A 17524-nucleotide genomic window follows, 5' to 3' on the forward strand; every position below is an offset into this window, starting at 1 on the left:
AAAGAAATGCTGAAGACAAGAACTTGCAGCATATCAGTTCAATGACATTAAGCCCTTTAGCTATCTCTCTTCTTCAAAAATCAAAGCAGCCTTAAGTAATAACAGTATGAAATTAAGCTGATTTCATACTCTTTAATCTAAATCAAGTAAGACAGCACACACGGCTCAGTTTTAAACCATATAGGAAATAAAAAGGCTTATTCAGAAGCCGACTGTGTAGACAGGGATTTGGCATCATTCTGTTAATCCACTTTACAGTGATACCTTATTTAATTAGGAAACACATAGGGAAATTAATCGGTTCAAACATAAATTAACAATAAACTCTACTACAGTAATACCTATGCAACGTTCATCAGGCAGCAGTCGATCTGATCTACAAAGTCTGGTACCAACAGGTCTCCTACTTGTCTGAAAAACCAAGGTGGTCTGACAGGCAGTTTGTTCAATTCACCTGGACAAACAACACCACCAGCAGCCCTGAAAAATGCTCCACACATCCTAGGGGGGTGAATCAATCCAAATGCTGCACACCTGCTCTTCACAGCAGGAGCTCAGGGCCAGAGAAACATCATCACCCGGTGGCTGGAGCCAAGGCTTCTGCTCTGGCCACTCTCTGTTGACACTGCATGGCCCTTTGAAGGCCAGAGGAGCAGGAGAGCCCCCTTAAATAGTCTGTGATCCCTCTACTATAAGAGCCCCTTTTGCAACAAGATGCTTCCAGCCTTAAGGCACTAGTAGCTTCCAAAAACTGGAGAGAGGGCAAGTGGGTATTGATGCAACAAGAGATATAAGTCATGGCAGAAATGTGGCATTTATAGGTTCAAATACTTTTTTTTTGAAGGTAGAACTGAAGAAATAAAGAAAGCAGATAGAATTGAGAGGGGAAACACTGCTTTATTTTTAAAAAAATATCATTATGGAAGTATGTATAAGCAATTTTCCTTCTGTCAGGATGAAATGAGAGCATGTTGCATCTAATTTTTCCACCTCAGTTATATAAAGTCCTGTCTCTGTTATGCCCAGCTCTCCATTCCTATCATCATCTCTAATTTGCACAGATGAACACGATGTACTCTACTTAGAAAACAAACAAATATATCTTTCAAAAGTATGAGTTGTTAAATGCTGAGCCCACATACAGAATTTTGCATGCACCCAGAGCAACTATTTGGGGTAATCTTCTCTTTCCTGCTGCGAAAGGCAGTCAATTTTAATTTGGAAGAAGCATTGCTACTGTGAAAGTTAATAGAAATCTGTCATGCACTGGCTTACAGAGGGATGTTGGTAGCACAATCCTTGCTCAAGCATCTCTCTGTTGGATTTCAGCACTGATTCCTCAATGCCCGTCACTGAAGGTGATGTGAATGGAGGCAATGTGAACGACCTCCTGACTGTGCACCCCCCCACTGTGTGCACCTTCCTCTGGAAGGACAGCAAAGACAAAGCCACGACTGATGGCTGTAAACAGCAGATGTTGCTTTTATGTGCCTGTTAATTGCTTCAGAGCTGTCAGGGGAAGAGGGTCCTGCAAGCCAAACACCCCCTTCAGAACACCCTTGGAGATAAGTGAGTGCATGTGTGCACATATGCACAGGCACATGCACCTTTCCAAAGAGAAGTGGAGGCATCTGAGTGCAATTCCTCAACTTTACTCACAGCAAGCAACTGCTCAGAGGACAACAGGCTCTGCAGATCTGGGGTTTGGTTCACTTTATGGGGATGTGTAAGGTCACAGGTGGGAGACTTGAACTCTCTCATAAAGCAAAAACCCATGCCAAATGCTCATTAGATAATCAGCCAGCTGCACACAAGCTGTTTGTTGGGTAGCAAGGAGCTACCGACCCCTTCTGACAGCGCAGGCAGCCTCCAGGTTGTGGCTCGACATCCTGAAGAGCAGGTTGACACACTGAATCACCACCCTGTCAGTCTGAATGCAGCCCTGCAACGTTATCGGTAGACGTGTGTGTATGGCACAGCTGAGCTCACACCTAAAATTAATTCAAAACCTTCCAGCACGGGGAAATTTTGCTTCAAGCTGTGCTCTGCTGACACAATGATTTATTGATTTATCTCTCTACAAGGGAAACAGGAGCACCTCCAGTCAGAGGATATGTTACATTATAAGAGTGTCCTGGAGGAGGGGGAAAACAATGTGCAAACAAATAGTTCTTTTGTGGACTCTGCTAGATGAACAGGAAGGGTGAGTTTTGGTTTGTTTGTTTCCTTAAATCACACACAAATATCGTAAAAGTTTTTTCAAGATATTAAAACCTTTTCAACACGAGTACACCTGTCTAATGCCCAAAGCTCCTCCAAAAAGAAGGCCAAGTTTTCTTAGTACAAAAGATTTTCACCAGTCAAAACTTGTTATAACAGAAAACTTCTACTTAATTCTTTATTATTTTTAACTATTTTAAGCAATCATCCTGCAGAGTAAGATTCCTGTGAAAGAACCCTGTAGGCACTCCCATCACAGGGATGCTGCACTGCCCTCTAGAGCCTCTCTCACTTTCTCATTCCAGCATTTAGACACAAATTCTTACAAAATTGGCTATAAAGACACCACGGAGGGGAGTGCTATCTACCAGATATGATGCATGGCCAATAATTAAGACAAGAATTCAAATTCAGACTCTTCAAGTGGTTGTTGTGTTACTTTGACAGTATCTCACCTGACCACAGCACTATTTATAAAGGTGCATCTATGAACAAGGTATTGCATTTTAGGAAGGACTTTCAACATCAGTATCTCTGTCTTCTACAGAAATAAAGATGCTAGCAAAGAGAAAAATAAATATTGTATTTTTCTCTTGCTTGCTTCTTTCCCAAGAGCCACTATTCCTGTAACTTAGATCACAGGATGAAGAATCTACCTGGCTCCTTTCAAGATGGAAAATTGCTGCACTCAGACCTGCTGCATTGAAACTTCATGTAGTGCTAGAGAAAGATGGATATTGCTCCTATGAGTGCTTTGATTTGATTTTAAGCTGGTTTTAGTTCCTTTCTGTCAAATTCATAATGAAAGATCCTTCAACACAGCTCACTACCATACATACATATCCACCTTCATGAGGGCTAACCAGTATCACTCTTCCACAAGAAGAGGACAGAACACACCTTAGCCCTAAAATACTAAACCTACAGCAAGTGTCTTCCACCAGTGTAACATTCCAACAACCATATGGACGCCCTTGTAGCAGGAGGTGGGCTGATACATTTCATCCCTGTGCACTGGGATTGGTGGAAAATCTTCTACACATCATCCCAGACCTCTTGCTTCACCCCTATTAGTTATGCACCCGAGCAGCCCATGTACTGTGCCAACAAGTGATATCTACCTCGCTGTTTTGAAATACACAATTTTGCTCACAAAAAGGGGATGAAATAAGGATAGAACCTGTTTTGTTTGATTTGTCGCTGCCCACATCAAACTGCTGTGGGAGATGATTCATTTCAAATACGTAACAGATCCGTGCCTGAAGGTGCACACACACAAAGTACCCTTGGAAGAACACAGAGACGTGGCTGAGCCAGCCTCCTGCTGTCCATTAGCAGCTGGCCTGCTGACCCACTCAGCATCACAGAAGCAATAGTGAGATCAGGTCTGGAGAAGAAGGTCTCAGCTTCGTGATCCATATGGGGAAAGCAGAGCAGGAATAAGGAGCTCTGAGGAAAAAGAAATAAAAGAAAAGAATGACTGCCTGGTTGCTAAAAGACATGCTGAGAATTACAAAACCAGAGCTGTCAGGACCCTCTCAAAGAGCTTTGAATTTATTATTCAGTCTTATACAGTCATGGGAAATGAAGCATCTCTGGACACTGCCCAGACCAACTGCTGGATGACAGTGGGAACATCAAGAACTGCACTTTGTGCATCCCATTTCTAGTCACAGAAGATAAGGGAACAGAACATGGCTCTTAAGAGTTTTTCTGGCTATGTGCCAGTGTCTGGAAGAGGACTGAGGTCTCAAGGAGACATCATGATCCCTTAGACTCCAGCAAATATCATGAGAGAGTCAAGAAGTTGGGGGTTTAGGGTTATTCTCTGAAGTTTGTCTGTTTTCCCAAGCTCCACATCGTCTCTGCTGTACTCTATCCCGCAAGGTTTGAGTTTGCACAGAGATTACAGCACATTAAACTCACTCCATGGCCTAACTAAAACACCTTGTGTGACAACTGAGCCTGCTCAGAGAATCTTATATCACCTTTTCTATTGAAGTCAGAAAATCTGACTTATCTGCCAAAAGGCACATTATCCTGGATGTCACAAACACAACCCTGAAGTCTTTAGTTTAGCAAGGCTCAGTGTAACCAAGTCTCTGCTCTGACTCATGACGTGAGATAGGGACTTCCCAAAGGCAGACTTACTCTACAATTTTCTCTCTGCCTCTCTCCTTCAGACTGGGTCCCCATGACTGCCTTTAGCTGCCTCTTGGTTTGGATTTGAACGTGGTATTTCATCTGAAGCCTCGTGGGTGGAAACAGGAAGGAGCTTACAGTTTAGTAGTGATGACACAGACGTCACTGTCAGTAACAAGACGTGAATGGACAAACATGTCCTGGTGTTCTAAATGCTTCCCAGTCCTTCTACAAGTGTTATGTTCCTTTGGCTTGTCTGTCTTCACCCACACTCTCTTTGCTGCAACTATGTCCCCAGACGTATCTGGATGCGCTGAATTTTGTATCTCCTTGGAGCTACAGGCACTCAGCTGGCACATGGATGTCACAGCAAGGGTGAACCTCAGTTCAAGGTGGAGACACTAAAACCCAGTCTCCTGCAGGTAGGTGGGCACTGGGCATCCCAGCTCCCATCACAGCCAGTGAGTGGATCAGCACTCAGTACAGCCAGGGAGCTCAGAGAGCCACTCACCTGAACACTCGCTGTCAGTCTGCTTCAGAGCTGGGTCACTCCCCAGGCTTCATGGACTGTCTTACCTAGATGTCCATTAACTGCAATGAGGGCTCAGATGCCTTTCACACACCTTTATGTTTCTTTAATCTCACACTGAATCTCACCTCTGTTCTCAGACCCACACAATGACAAACAGGTGTGTGCTCCTTGGGAAACCCCCCACACCTTGCACAACATGGCACCTGGATGGACACAGCTCAGTGATGGACTGGGCAGTATTAGGTTTAAAGTTGGACTTGACGACCTTAAAGCTTTTTTCCAACCTAAATGTTTCTATTCCGACCTAATTTATTCAATGAATAGCATAATTATTTATAGCATAATAAAGTGCAAGTTTTATACCTGCATATGTTTGGGTATAGATTCCCTGTTTATGTTGTTCTAAAAACAAGGGGGATTTTTGTTTTCTACTTTTGGTTTGTTGGGTTTTTGGTTTGTTTTTTTTTTTTACAAAGGCTTGTGTTTCCTACACTAATTCAGTAGCCTCCCCTCAGTGTTTCATTACTCCTTAGACAATGTTTTTGGGAACTACCGAGCAAATTGCAAACACTGAGATACTGTTACCTCTACCCAAGATGAAACTGGAAAGCTTTAAGTTGGCCAAATGTACATCATGTTGAATCACACTCAATTAACCTAATCAAGTATTCCTCTAATCAAAACACACATTTATGAGCTGGCAGTTTCTGACTCAACCACAATTCATTCAATCTTCAGGAAAAAATCATTAGAAAAACCATCTGTTCTCTTTAAATAGACAAGCTATTTTTATGTTCACGATGAGCTCAAGTAATTATAAAACAAGTGGAGTGGGTTTCAAAAGAAAAATAAAGAGAGAGGGTAAGACAACTGCTACCTTGTGATTATCATGGTACAAACACTTTACATGCAAGCCATGTAAAGTTCAGGCCTTATGCTCCTCACCCTGTTATGCATCATGTAACCAATTGTCACCTGATTAGCTGAAGTTACACAGTAAATGCTACAGGGAGGCTCTGGGGTGACGTTTGGTAAATGAATATTTACATGTTAGAATTGAACACTGACAGAATCCCAAAGTTAAATTTCTCAGAAAATGGTTGATTCTCAAAGAAAATCAGTGTCAAAGTCCCACGCACCTGCTATTTTTAGGTGTCAAATTCAAGACTGCATTCCTCAAAATCATCAGTCGTTTGGCACCTAATCCTAGGGGATCTGACATTTTTTGCAATGAAATTCCCCGGGCACCCACCTGCTCACAGAAACCATGACAGCATTAACCAAAACAGCAGAACTCTTTTGTACCTAGTCCTTCCCATAACCCACAGCACAGGAACTTCTGCCTACATTTCCTGATGAGCTCATCTATTACCAAAGAGGTGAAGCACCACGTAAGATCAAGTGGGCAACACCTTTCCTCCAACAGTTGCGTGGCTACAAGGCAGGACAGCCCTAGCGGAAGTCCTGGCTTTGTCTAGAAGGATCTGAACCTCAGCATCCACACTGCCCTGGTCTGTGGAGTCATCCTGAGGAATTAACTCTCAGTACACTGTGCTGAAGCTGCTCCAGTTAAATAATCAATGGACCAAAGAGAAACACCAAAGGAGCACAAGTCCATTGTGAACTCCACGGTGCACTAATCAGAGAGTTTCCTAACACGAGGCAGTCTTGACTTCTTGCTCATGCTCCAGTGGTTCCTGATGCTAAACATTGAGAACATGGGCAGCAGTTCAGGAACCTGAAGGCTCCTCTTTCCAGTGTCAGAAAGGGGCACCTCTCCACTCTATGCTACTCCACGTTTTAGATTGACTGACTTAGAGCAATTCCCACAGGCTGCTGACTGAAGGGCTTCCCATGGAGACACCTGGCTGATCTGTGTGACTCTTCTGTTTATTGCCAGGACAAGAGCTCATTATGGATCTTGCTGCAGTGCCTGGGAAGGAAACATTCCTTCAGTGTCTCCAACTCTTAAGTGAGTACGCCAAGCCCTACTCCCAGTTTTCCATTACCTCAGCTCTGGAACTATCCAGTCATGGATTTAATGCTCCAAAAGAACTCAAAAACTCCCAGACTGCCTATGATTAATCTACTGGTTTTGGCAAGGAACACTCATAAATGGTGTTCAGTGACTCCCAGCAGGCAAGGGCTGCTGAGCAACACCACATGAGAAAGTGCTCCTGAAGGATGTAATTCTTGACAGGACAAGAGGTGATGGCTTTAAATTGAAAGAGAGTAGGTTTAGATGAGATATTAAGAAGAAATTATTTACTGTGAGGGTGGTGAGGCACTGGAATAAGTTACCCAGAGAAGCTGTGGATGCCCCATCCCTGGAAGTGTTGGATGGGCTTTGAGCAACCTGGTCTAGTGAAGGTGTCTCTACCCATGGCAAGAGAGTTGGAACAAGACCATCTTCAAAGTCTCTTCCAACCCAAACCATTCTGTGATTCAGACACATCTAAACCAACTTTCAGAGTGGCAGGGAACAGCACATCTCCTGCCTTCTTTGCCCCTTCTGACTTCCACAGCACAGAATACATAACAGCATGCCCCAGTGACAAAGAGGAAATCCATGAGCAGCACAAAAACAGGACACATTGAGTTGTACCAGCATGGCCAGTACAACCATCAGTTTGAGGACTCCTCCTTCAGGGTAGCACTTTCTGTTTGTCATTATTGAATTGCAACTCTTTGGTCATTTTGCCATTTTGGACAGACCAGATGATGTGGCCAGCTACAGGGTTCCTGGGTAATGAAAAAGGTGGGAGGTTGCCAGTATTTGGGCTAAAATGAGGAGATCATCAGGTACAGTCAAGACTGTAACTGAAAGGTGGGATTACTATCTTGCCACCCATGAAATGTCCCTTACTAAGGCTCTCCATGACATTAGGTGCACATCATATGGTTCAGTTGCATGACAACACTGGCACATGGCTCTTGGAACCAAGCAGGTTGACCACCTTGATGCACAGCATCACGAATAGCATAGAGTGCAGGCTGTCAGACCCCTCAGTGTGGACTGCCTTAAAAAACATGGCAGAACTTCCCAACATAAATTATGGTGATAGAAATACACCTTAAGTTGTTTACAGGATGTTTTTTGACTTCAGCATGAAATGCCCTCTGCTTCCATTGAAAAGCCTGTGATACACCCTATGTAACCATATCAAATCCAAGCTAAGGGGGGGAACAGTTGCTAATGTTATATGCAGGTAGCAAATCAAGTGATTGAAACTGCAGAACAAACCCCAAAGCACTGCTGCAAAATGCTGTGAGCATTTGTACATCTCATCTATTGCAGCTCCAGCGAAACCTTAGCAAGCATTTACTTTGAAGTACAGCACCAGAACCTCCTGTACCAATTTCTCAGCAGGGCTCCCCACACAGCTGTATCATCCCCATGAGGACTGATGGATAGAGTTGAGTGCCAGTGGTACCAAAATTCTAAAGTAATTTTTGCAAATGGAAAATAAAATAACTTGTAACTATACATGGAGCATGCATGGTTTTTTAAGACTAATTTAAACACAACTACCACAACTGCACCAAATAAAATCTACACCTTCATCAAACAGCAGTAGGTATTTTACTTAAATGCATAGATCTGAAGTAAATTACGAGGTGAGAATCTCAGCTGCTATATCAAATAACCTTCTAGTCCTTGTGGCAATGAAAAAAAATGCTTTGTTTCCTTTCATCTGCTCCTCTGAAGAGAAGTTCAGAAGATTTCAAGTGCTGCAAAACAAGAAAGAGGATAAAACCCTCCCACACATGAAACATTTTGTGTGTGATTTTTATGGTGATTGTGTTGTTCTTCAGGGTTGACTCAAAGTTTTTAAGCACAAAGCATAACCATGGCATGTTATGCAAAACAGATTTCAGACAACAAAACTTCTTAAGTGTTTTCAACAAAAGTTGTTGATGGAAAATATTGGTTCCAAAGAGCCACTAGGAAATGAGAAGAAATACCCACTCTAAACCAGACAATGCTTTATGACCCCCTGCCATTGTCTGATAAATACATTATAAATCCTTTGCTGCAGACCACGATCTGAAGATCCCAACAATTACCTTTAAACAGTGGCCCAAATGCTTATCTTCTGATAAAATCCACATTACCAGCAGGAATCAGCACTGTGCAGATGCCTTCTATCTGCAGAAACCCTCTCCCCACACTTGAAGAATTAATGCTTAGGAAAAGAGAAATTACCACACTGAAGAACAATAAATTCTTTTAGAAAGCTCTCTTCTTTCAATTGCAGCAAGGTACATCTGTGTTAAAATTACTGGGTTTTGGTTCAATCACTGAACATTTTTGTTTCAACTGTGCAAGCACTTGGTTCTCAGGATGATGCAATGGGAAATGTTCAGGACAATTTTCTTAAAATTTATATGCATTATCTGAACATGCTCTCTAAACACTTCTGAGATGTAAACCACATTCTGATTTTCCACATTTTTGTAAGAAGTGCTTAAGTGTTTCTAAACTCCAGTTTTGACCAAAATAACTAGTTTTGGCATCTGCAAACCTGTATTTTTAAAGAATGACAGTGATCTTAAAACCTGTCTGCCAGCTCTAGGAATAAGCACCATCTGCAAGTTTCCAGATAATTTCAAACCTTATCAAAGTCAATGAAGGCTAATTAAGACTGGCCCCCCACTCCTTGAAGGCACCTGGTATCTTTGTACATTTGTACATAAAAGTTCAATAAAAATAATAAGGCTAATAATAATATCTAGCTTATATATAACATTTCATGACAGAAACAGCATGGGCAAACAGGGAGGGGAAGCAAAATACCAGTCTCAAAGTCAGCACCAGGGCAAGGACTGGTCTACTGGAAAATGTCCCTGCCCATGGCAGGAGAGTTGGAATTAGATGATCCTTAAGCCCCCCTCTAATCCAAACCATTCTGTCATTCTATAACTGGTAGGTATCCAACAAAGTCCCAGCCCTAAAGGCCTCCTAAGAGAGGGGGCCAAGAGAAACATGAAAGGTACTTGTGAAACAGAGGGGTCAGAAAGGTGTAAGGTACCCTAAGGAAGAAAGTAAACCAGCCCCGTTCCATCTTTGCTCTTCCCCAGTGCTGCTTGGAGACCCTGCACTCCTCTCATGAGGAGCTTTCACCAGGGAACATCATACAAGTTATTCCAAGCCAGAAATCAGGACTGTGTTAATGAAGAAATGCCACCCAACTGCTCCACACAGGCATTCAAGGCAGCTGTGATCTCACAAGAAGAAGGAACAAGGGTAATTTTGTGGGTTTATATGGAAAGAGGGCTCTGTGATAGCCTTCCAATACTCCTTCTTTGTCCAGCACTGTCTATGTCCTCCTCCACCTGTCAGTTGGTTCTGGTACAATCACACACTTTGTTCTTGAAATTATATCTCTTCTTGGCTTCCCATCCTCCTCTATGTCTTCCCCATTTCCCTGAGCTTCCCTGGAGACCTGTTCTTTCTTTTCTCTCTTCTTTCCTGTCTCAGTCTCAATTTTTTGTTCATGATCCACAGTTTTGCGTGGATCTCCAGGCTTATCTTTCTGTTCACACCACATCTTGGTGCCCCTTTCTTGTTGTACATCTTGTGAATCAGCTGAAACTTCAGCATGGTTAAAAGCACAGCTCCTAATTTTGTTTGGCCCAAAACGAGGACATAACTCATCTCAGAACTTGCTCTGAGATTTCATGGAGAGGAATCATCCTAGTTTTTGTACAATATCTGCATGGTTATGCAGTTTGCAATTTGCCATTACTCTTTCAACTCCCCTCCTAGTCCTTTCCGTCTTGATTCCTGTGAGCTGCTCTTCTTGGGACTTCACAAATGGCATTTTGTCTTTCTCATACCCACTGAGAAGGCTGCCACGAAGGTCACTTTTCATAGGTTTAACCAAGTTCTGCAGCCGCTGACAGACAACATTGCCATTGGCAATTTTAACCAGCTGTTTACCCACTCATTTAACCCTCCAACACAAAACCAATCTGTCTTACACATAAAAAGGAAGATATCCAAGAATTCCACTCCAGACAACACAGATAACACAGTATATCCACGTCTAATTAAAACATGTCTAGTTGGATTTGTTTACAGCCACCATCATAGGCCAGGTATACACACATCAGATATATGGTTGATAACTGCATTCTCCTCTGGTTTGGAATTCACCTCCCAAAACTACATGAAGAACAGTCTGTGCAAAGTCTGAGTGCCTAAATAGCAACCAGCTGCACCAGTTTGTAGAGTTAGTGGCTTCCCAGCTTCGAGACAGATTAGACTCAAGCCCTTGCTGAATAATGGATCAAACTCTCTCAGTGCACAACCAGAGCCATCAACAATAGATCATACAAATGGGACGTGAAAAAAGCTCTCCTTAATGACTACTCAAACCCTCCAGTCATGACTTCAACATACCTAAGGCACATAAGAGGCTGCTTTTCAAAATAAAGCCTCCTGATGTTTTAGATATTCTCCCCTGATAATTATGACTACTCCTATTTACATAAGAGTCGTCTCTACAGCTGAACAGCACCGTGGAAGGACTTAACCAGGCCAGATGGAACACACTTGTTTCCCACGTGTGCAGGAACTAAAAGAACACTCCAAGAAGGCAATAAACATTACAGACTCCTGCAGATGGGTCCCTCAGGAAGTGCTGGCATCATTACTTAGAGCAGAGGCAAACCACAGAGCTGCATTTCACAAACCCTGACACAGCTCACAGCACTATTGCTGCCGCAGCGCTTCCAGCACGGGGCCAGCACACCCACAGCCACACCACCACACTCACAAGACTTCCTCCATAATTGCCTGTCTGCACTGAATGGGACCCACCTCATGGTGACCTAAGCATATTAAATCAGTGCTACAGCCATCATCAGCAAGGCTCCAGGGGCAGATTTGACTTAAGGTGTCCTGCAAGCCCAAAAATATTTGGTTTGGCAATTCACTTTTGTCTTCAAACCTCTATTTTTAAAAGCCCAGTGGCCCCTTAGCTCTTTTTTTTTTGTCAAAGAAGGAATGCTGCCTGCACCTCTGCAACTGCATCCCAGTTCTTCAGTGAAGCACTCCCCATCCTCTCCTCCAAGACATATGTAGTTGCCTATCTTTGTGAAAAACAAAGTCTCCTCAGAGGCAGCGTCCCAGGAGAATACCCTGCACTTGAATCAAAACAGGAAGGAAACAGATTTAAAATGTTCTCCAATTTACTTTGAAGTCTGACTGTGTATCTGAATGTTTTCTCATGGGGGCAGGTGCATAAGCACAAGCACAAGCTCTTTACAGAAGTAGCAGCGTTTCACATATTTGGAAAAGAACATACAATTGCAATCAATATTTTCCACAAAACAGGCTTTTTTTTTTTTTGAAAGATTTGCTTTTAACACAGCCAGATGTGATGCAGGTCTATTATTAGCAAGAATTTGAGCAATGTTACAGCAAAATGAAACAAGAGAGGAAAACTAAAACCAAGATACAATGATATGAACTTTCAAATGAAAGCCAATATATTTCCAGTATTTAAAAACTGCTTTAAACAGTCACATGTATGTCTCCTCTTTTAAATATATTCTCTTGGAAGGTTTTTGATTTTAAAATGTATGGAGTGGTCTTAATATTATGCAGATACCATAGAATCAAAATCATTTAGATTGGAAAAGACCTCTGAGATCATCAAGCCCAACCAGCACTGCCAAGCCGACCATTAAACCACGTCCCCAAGTGCCACATCTTTTAAATCCCTTCAGGGATGGTGACTCTACTACTGCCCTGGGCAGCCTGTTCCAGGGCTTGACAACCCTTTCTGTGATGAAATTTTTCCTAATATCCAATCTAAACCTCTCGTGACACAACTTGACATTTCCTCTTGTTTCCTTTTCTACTTCTCTTCTTCTCACTTGTTACCCAGGAGAAGAAACTACCCCCCACCTGGCTACAACCTCCTGTCAGGGAGTTGTGGAGAGTGAGAAGGTCACCCCTGAGCCGTCTTTTCTACAGGATGAGCCCCTTTCAGGTCCCTCAGCTGCTCCTCATCAGACTTGTGCACCAGACCCTTCCCCAGCTCCATTCCCTTCTCTGCACATGCTTCAGCACCTCAATGTCTTTCTTGTCATGAGGGACCCAGAATTCAAGGTTATACCTCACCAGTGCCAAGTACAGAGGGATGGTCACTGCCCTGGTCCTTATGGCCACACTATTTTTGATACAGGCCAGGATGCCCTTGGCCCTCTTGGCTACCTGGGCACACTCTGGCTCAGGTTCAGCTGCTGTCGACCAACACCCCCACGTCCTTTTCTGCCAGGCACTTTTCAGCCACTCTGCCCCCAGCCTCTAGCACCATGTGGGGTTGTTGTGACTCAGGTGCAGGATCTGGCACATGGCCTTGTTGAATCCCATACAATTGGCCTCGACTCATTGATCCAGCCTGTCCAGATCCCTCTGCAGAGCCTTCCTGCCCTCCAGTAGATCAACACACCCATCCAACTTCATGTTGTCTCCAGCTTTCTGAGGGTGCACTTGATCCCCTCATCCAGATCATCAATAAAGACACTAAACAGGACTGGGCCCAGTCCTGAGCACTGTGGGACACCACTTGTGACCAGCTGCCATCTGTTCACAGTACCATTCACCACCACTCCCTGGGCCCAGCCAACCAGTGAGTTTTTTAGCCACCAAAGAGTGCACCTGTCCAAGCCATGAGCTGACAGTTTCTCCAGGAGAAAGCTGTGAGAAATGGTGTCAAAGGCTTCACAGAAGTCCAGGTAGACAACACCACAGCCTTTTCCTTATCCACTAGGTAGGTCACCTTGCCATAGAAGGAGATCAGGTTAGTTAAGCACAGCCTGCCTGTCAAACCCACACTGGCTGTCCTGTACGTGCCATGTGATGGCACTCAAGGTGATTTGCTCCATGACTTTCCCTGACACCAAGGTCAGACTGACAGGCCTGTAGTTTCCCAGATAATCCTTCCAGCCCTTCTTGTAGGTGGGCATCACATTTACTGACTTCCAGTCACCTGGGACCTCCTGGGTTAGCCACAACTGCAGGTGAATGATGGAAAGTGGCTCAGTGAGCATTTCCACCAGCTCCCCCATCACCCTTGATGTATCTCATCTGGCCCCATAGACTTGTGTGTGTCTAAGTGGTGTAGCAGGTTGCTGACTATTTCCCCTTGGATTAAGGGGTCTTCATTCTGCTCCCCATCCCTGTCAGCCAGCTCAGGGGGATGTGCACCCCGAGAACAACTGATCTTACTATTAAAGACTGAAATAAAGGAGGCATTAAGTACTTCAGCCTTTTCTTCAACATTTTTTACTCTTTTCCCCCACACCCAAAGGATGGAGATTCACCTTAGCTCTCCTTTTTTTTGCTGGTGTATTTATAGGAATGTTATTTACTGTCTTTTACAGCAGTAGGCAGATTAAGTTCTAATTGGGTTTTGGCCCCTCTAATTTTCCCCTTGCATAACCTCAAAACATCCTTGTAGTCCTCTTGAGTTGCCTGTCCCTTCTTCCAAAGGTATATCTCTCTTTTTATCCCAGAGTTCCAGCCAAAGCCCTCTGTTCACCCAGGCCAGTCTTCTTCCCTTCTGGTTCGTCTCTCAGCACATGGGGGCAGCCTGCTCCTGGGCCTTTAATTAAAATTATTAGAAGTGTATTCAAATCATCCACAGTTCTCTTTAGCACTGACCTGAACTGTGTCCAAGCTATACTCATTTCCAATTGAGCTGAAGCCATAGTTACTGGAAACCAAACTTCCCTCACTTTATCCTCAAGCCAGCAGGAGCAATGAATTATTTAGCAATAAAAATCAGAGCAGACAGCTGTAACACATATCTCTGATCACCTTAAGTCATCACTGCCACCTCTTCTGGCAGCCTAGAATCACAGAGGAAGAGAGAGCCTCTGGCTTTTTTGCCCTTCTATGAGGAACAGCTCTGACACAAGGACAGAAGATAACATTACTTGAGCTATCAGGATGCCCCTGCTCCTCCCAAAGCTCCCCAGCCAAGAAAAATGCCCAGTTCTGCCAATGGTGCACTGCTCCATGCGAGTACAGAAAAGACTGGGATCTGCTGAGGTCTATGTTGGATATAATGCTAAAAAGAACAATGCAGATTTTCCCACTTCAGTAAAAATCATAGTTTATATATCTGATTGGACTTTAATACAAGTACACCAAGTCCAAGGAATGCCACCTTACTCGTTTTAATATTAGGCTTCCCTCCAGTCTTCTTTATTTCAGGTTATTGTTTATCAATCAAAACATTCAGTAATTTTCAAACAGATGAGGAATCAACTGATAGATGTGGATTCCTGACTTGAGGATGTAATTAATGAAAGAACAGGTTCTGCTAGTTAACTGTGTACTATTACTCTGAACAAATCAGGTTAGTTCCTAATTCTCCTAAGGCCACATGGAAGCACCAAACAATTCCACATTGTGGAAAATCCATAAATCCACCCATCAGCCTGAGATGACTCTTCCTTGGGGACACAGTCTTGAAAGAAAATGATGAACAGTAAACACAAACGAACATCACTAAGTGACAAAAGGAAAAGAGAAACTGGAATCCCCATTAAGCCCAATCATTTTAATAAAAAGCTCAAGCCTAGAATTTTGTTCCTGAGAGCTTGTGAGATGCTATAGGAATCTCTTAAAGACTCATATGATTATTTTCCCTAAACCTGGCAAAAGATACAGCAAAATCAACCTGGCAATCTCCAAGAAGTATCAAAGTTGTCATTTTTATAGTAAATCAGGAGGAGACTCTCAGGACCTTGGCTGACAGCAGCAATTCAGGTTTTAACTCGCTGGTGCTGTGATCTGAAATAATAAGGGAAATACCTGGCCTCCGTGCAGCAGCACCACTGCCACATCCAAGAGCTCAGCCAGGGTGGGTCAACAACACCATCAGTCAAAACAACAGTCAATCAATCAAAAATCGGGATGCAATCATCCCTAAAGTCATTTGTATTATAGCATGGTCAGAAACCACAACAACTCCGAGGCTCCTAGACCCAGACAAGTCTCCCATGGTTACAGGAACACCTATTCTCCATTAATATCTCAGGAGCAGGCTTTCCTATTCCTTTATTCTCCCTGAAATCCGTGTCCGTGTGCACCCATTCTTTCCGCGTGGAGCATACGAGCAACACATCGCGCCGCCATCCCCTGGGAGACCCGCCGGCGGCGGGGCCGAGGGGGCACCGCCCGCCGCCGGCCCGGGGGAGGACAGGGACCCTCGAACCTCCTTTTGCCGCCGGAGAGTCCCCGCCGGTCCCAGGGGCCAGGCCACTAGAGCGGGGCCCGATTTTCCCCGCCGTCCCCCGAGGCGCTCAGCACCCCTCAGCACCCCTCTCCCCTCAGCACCTCTCTTCCCACAGCATCCCTCTCCCCTCAGCATCCCGCTCCCTTCAGCATCCCGCTCCCCTCAACATCCCTCTGCCCTCAGCATCCTTCTCCCCTCAGCATCCCGCTCCCCTCAACATCCCTCTGCCCTCAGCATCCTTCTCCCCTCAGCATCCCGCTTCCTTCAGCATCCCGCTTCCTTCAGCATCCCGCTTCCTTCAGCATCCCGCTTCCCTTAGCATCCCTCTCCCCTCAGCATCCCTCTCCCCTCAGCATCCCTCTCCCCTCAGCATCCCTCTCCCCTCAGCATCCCGGTCCAGCGCGGGGCGCGGCCGGTGGCAGGTGTCCGAGCCTCCGTTCCCCGGGGATGCCGCCCCCGCCCCGCACTCACCGTCCGTGGCCATGGCCGCGGCCCGGCCTCCCTCACTCGCTGCCCGGGGCGGCGGCGGAGCGGGCGGGGGGCGGCCCGGGCCCCGCCGGCAGCGCGGAGGGTGCGCGCCGGCCCCGCACGGCGCATCCCCGCCCGGCGCGGGCAGCGGGGGGAGCGGGCGCGGCCGCGGAGGTCCCGCGGGGCTGCGGGAGGGAGCGGCGCTGCCTCCCCCCGGGGCATTTCTGCGACATTTCACCCAACCCCCCGCCCAAAATCCGACTTGGGAGGGGTAAGAGTTTCGCCACGTTCTTACAAAATCTTGCGCCGTCTCCTTTCACGAGGCGCCGGGACCTTACCGCCCTGCAGGCAGCAACCGCACCCTCGCTGGGATGGACACTGACAACTCTCAGCCCTCTGTCAGGAACTCACCTGCTCGGCGGGCTGCATGGAGCCCGTCTCTCAGATTTAATTGCCACCTCACTTTTCAACAACCATACAAAACTCATTTCTAAAGAAGTAAGTTTGTCCCCGTTCCCGGTAACCCTTAGTTGGGTTATGGCCAGCCCTTACATCCTCCACTATTGTCCATATCCAGGTTTACATTTCTATGGCTAAAGAAGCAGCAGTTTGGTCTCTGTTACAGAAAGCTCAAGATGTTGCAGGATAACATTTCTTTGCATGTTTCTACTGCAGTCAAACTGTGGTGCAGCATAAAGACTGACCCAAGGGCTATGAAGGTGGTGAAGGACCTTGAGGGGAGGCCATATGAGGAGCAGCTGAGGTCACTTGGTCTGTTCAGCCTGGAGGAGACTGAGGGAAGACCTCATTGCAGTCACAATTTCCTCGTGGGGGGAAGAGGAGCGGCAGGCACTGATCACTTCTCTGTGGTGACCAGTGACAGGACCCAAGGGAATGGCCT

The 17524-nt window shown here is 45.2% G+C and overlaps 1 protein-coding gene across 1 annotated transcript in view; it reads right to left on the reverse strand.

The window, feature by feature from the left end:
- The window catches only part of SYT16 (synaptotagmin 16), a 109777-nt gene extending 93089 nt beyond the window's left edge, over nt 1-16688 (reverse strand). Inside the window, exon 1 of the mRNA XM_032691445.1 lies at nt 16627-16688. Within this exon, the coding sequence (XP_032547336.1) occupies nt 16627-16639 (13 nt within the window). The 5' untranslated portion in view covers nt 16640-16688. The remainder of the gene's footprint in view (nt 1-16626) is intronic.
- Between the last annotated feature and the right edge of the window lie 836 nt (nt 16689-17524).

The sequence above is a fragment of the Chiroxiphia lanceolata genome, chromosome 6, assembly GCF_009829145.1.
Source record: "Chiroxiphia lanceolata isolate bChiLan1 chromosome 6, bChiLan1.pri, whole genome shotgun sequence".
In the NCBI taxonomy this organism is placed as follows: Eukaryota; Metazoa; Chordata; class Aves; order Passeriformes; family Pipridae; genus Chiroxiphia; species Chiroxiphia lanceolata.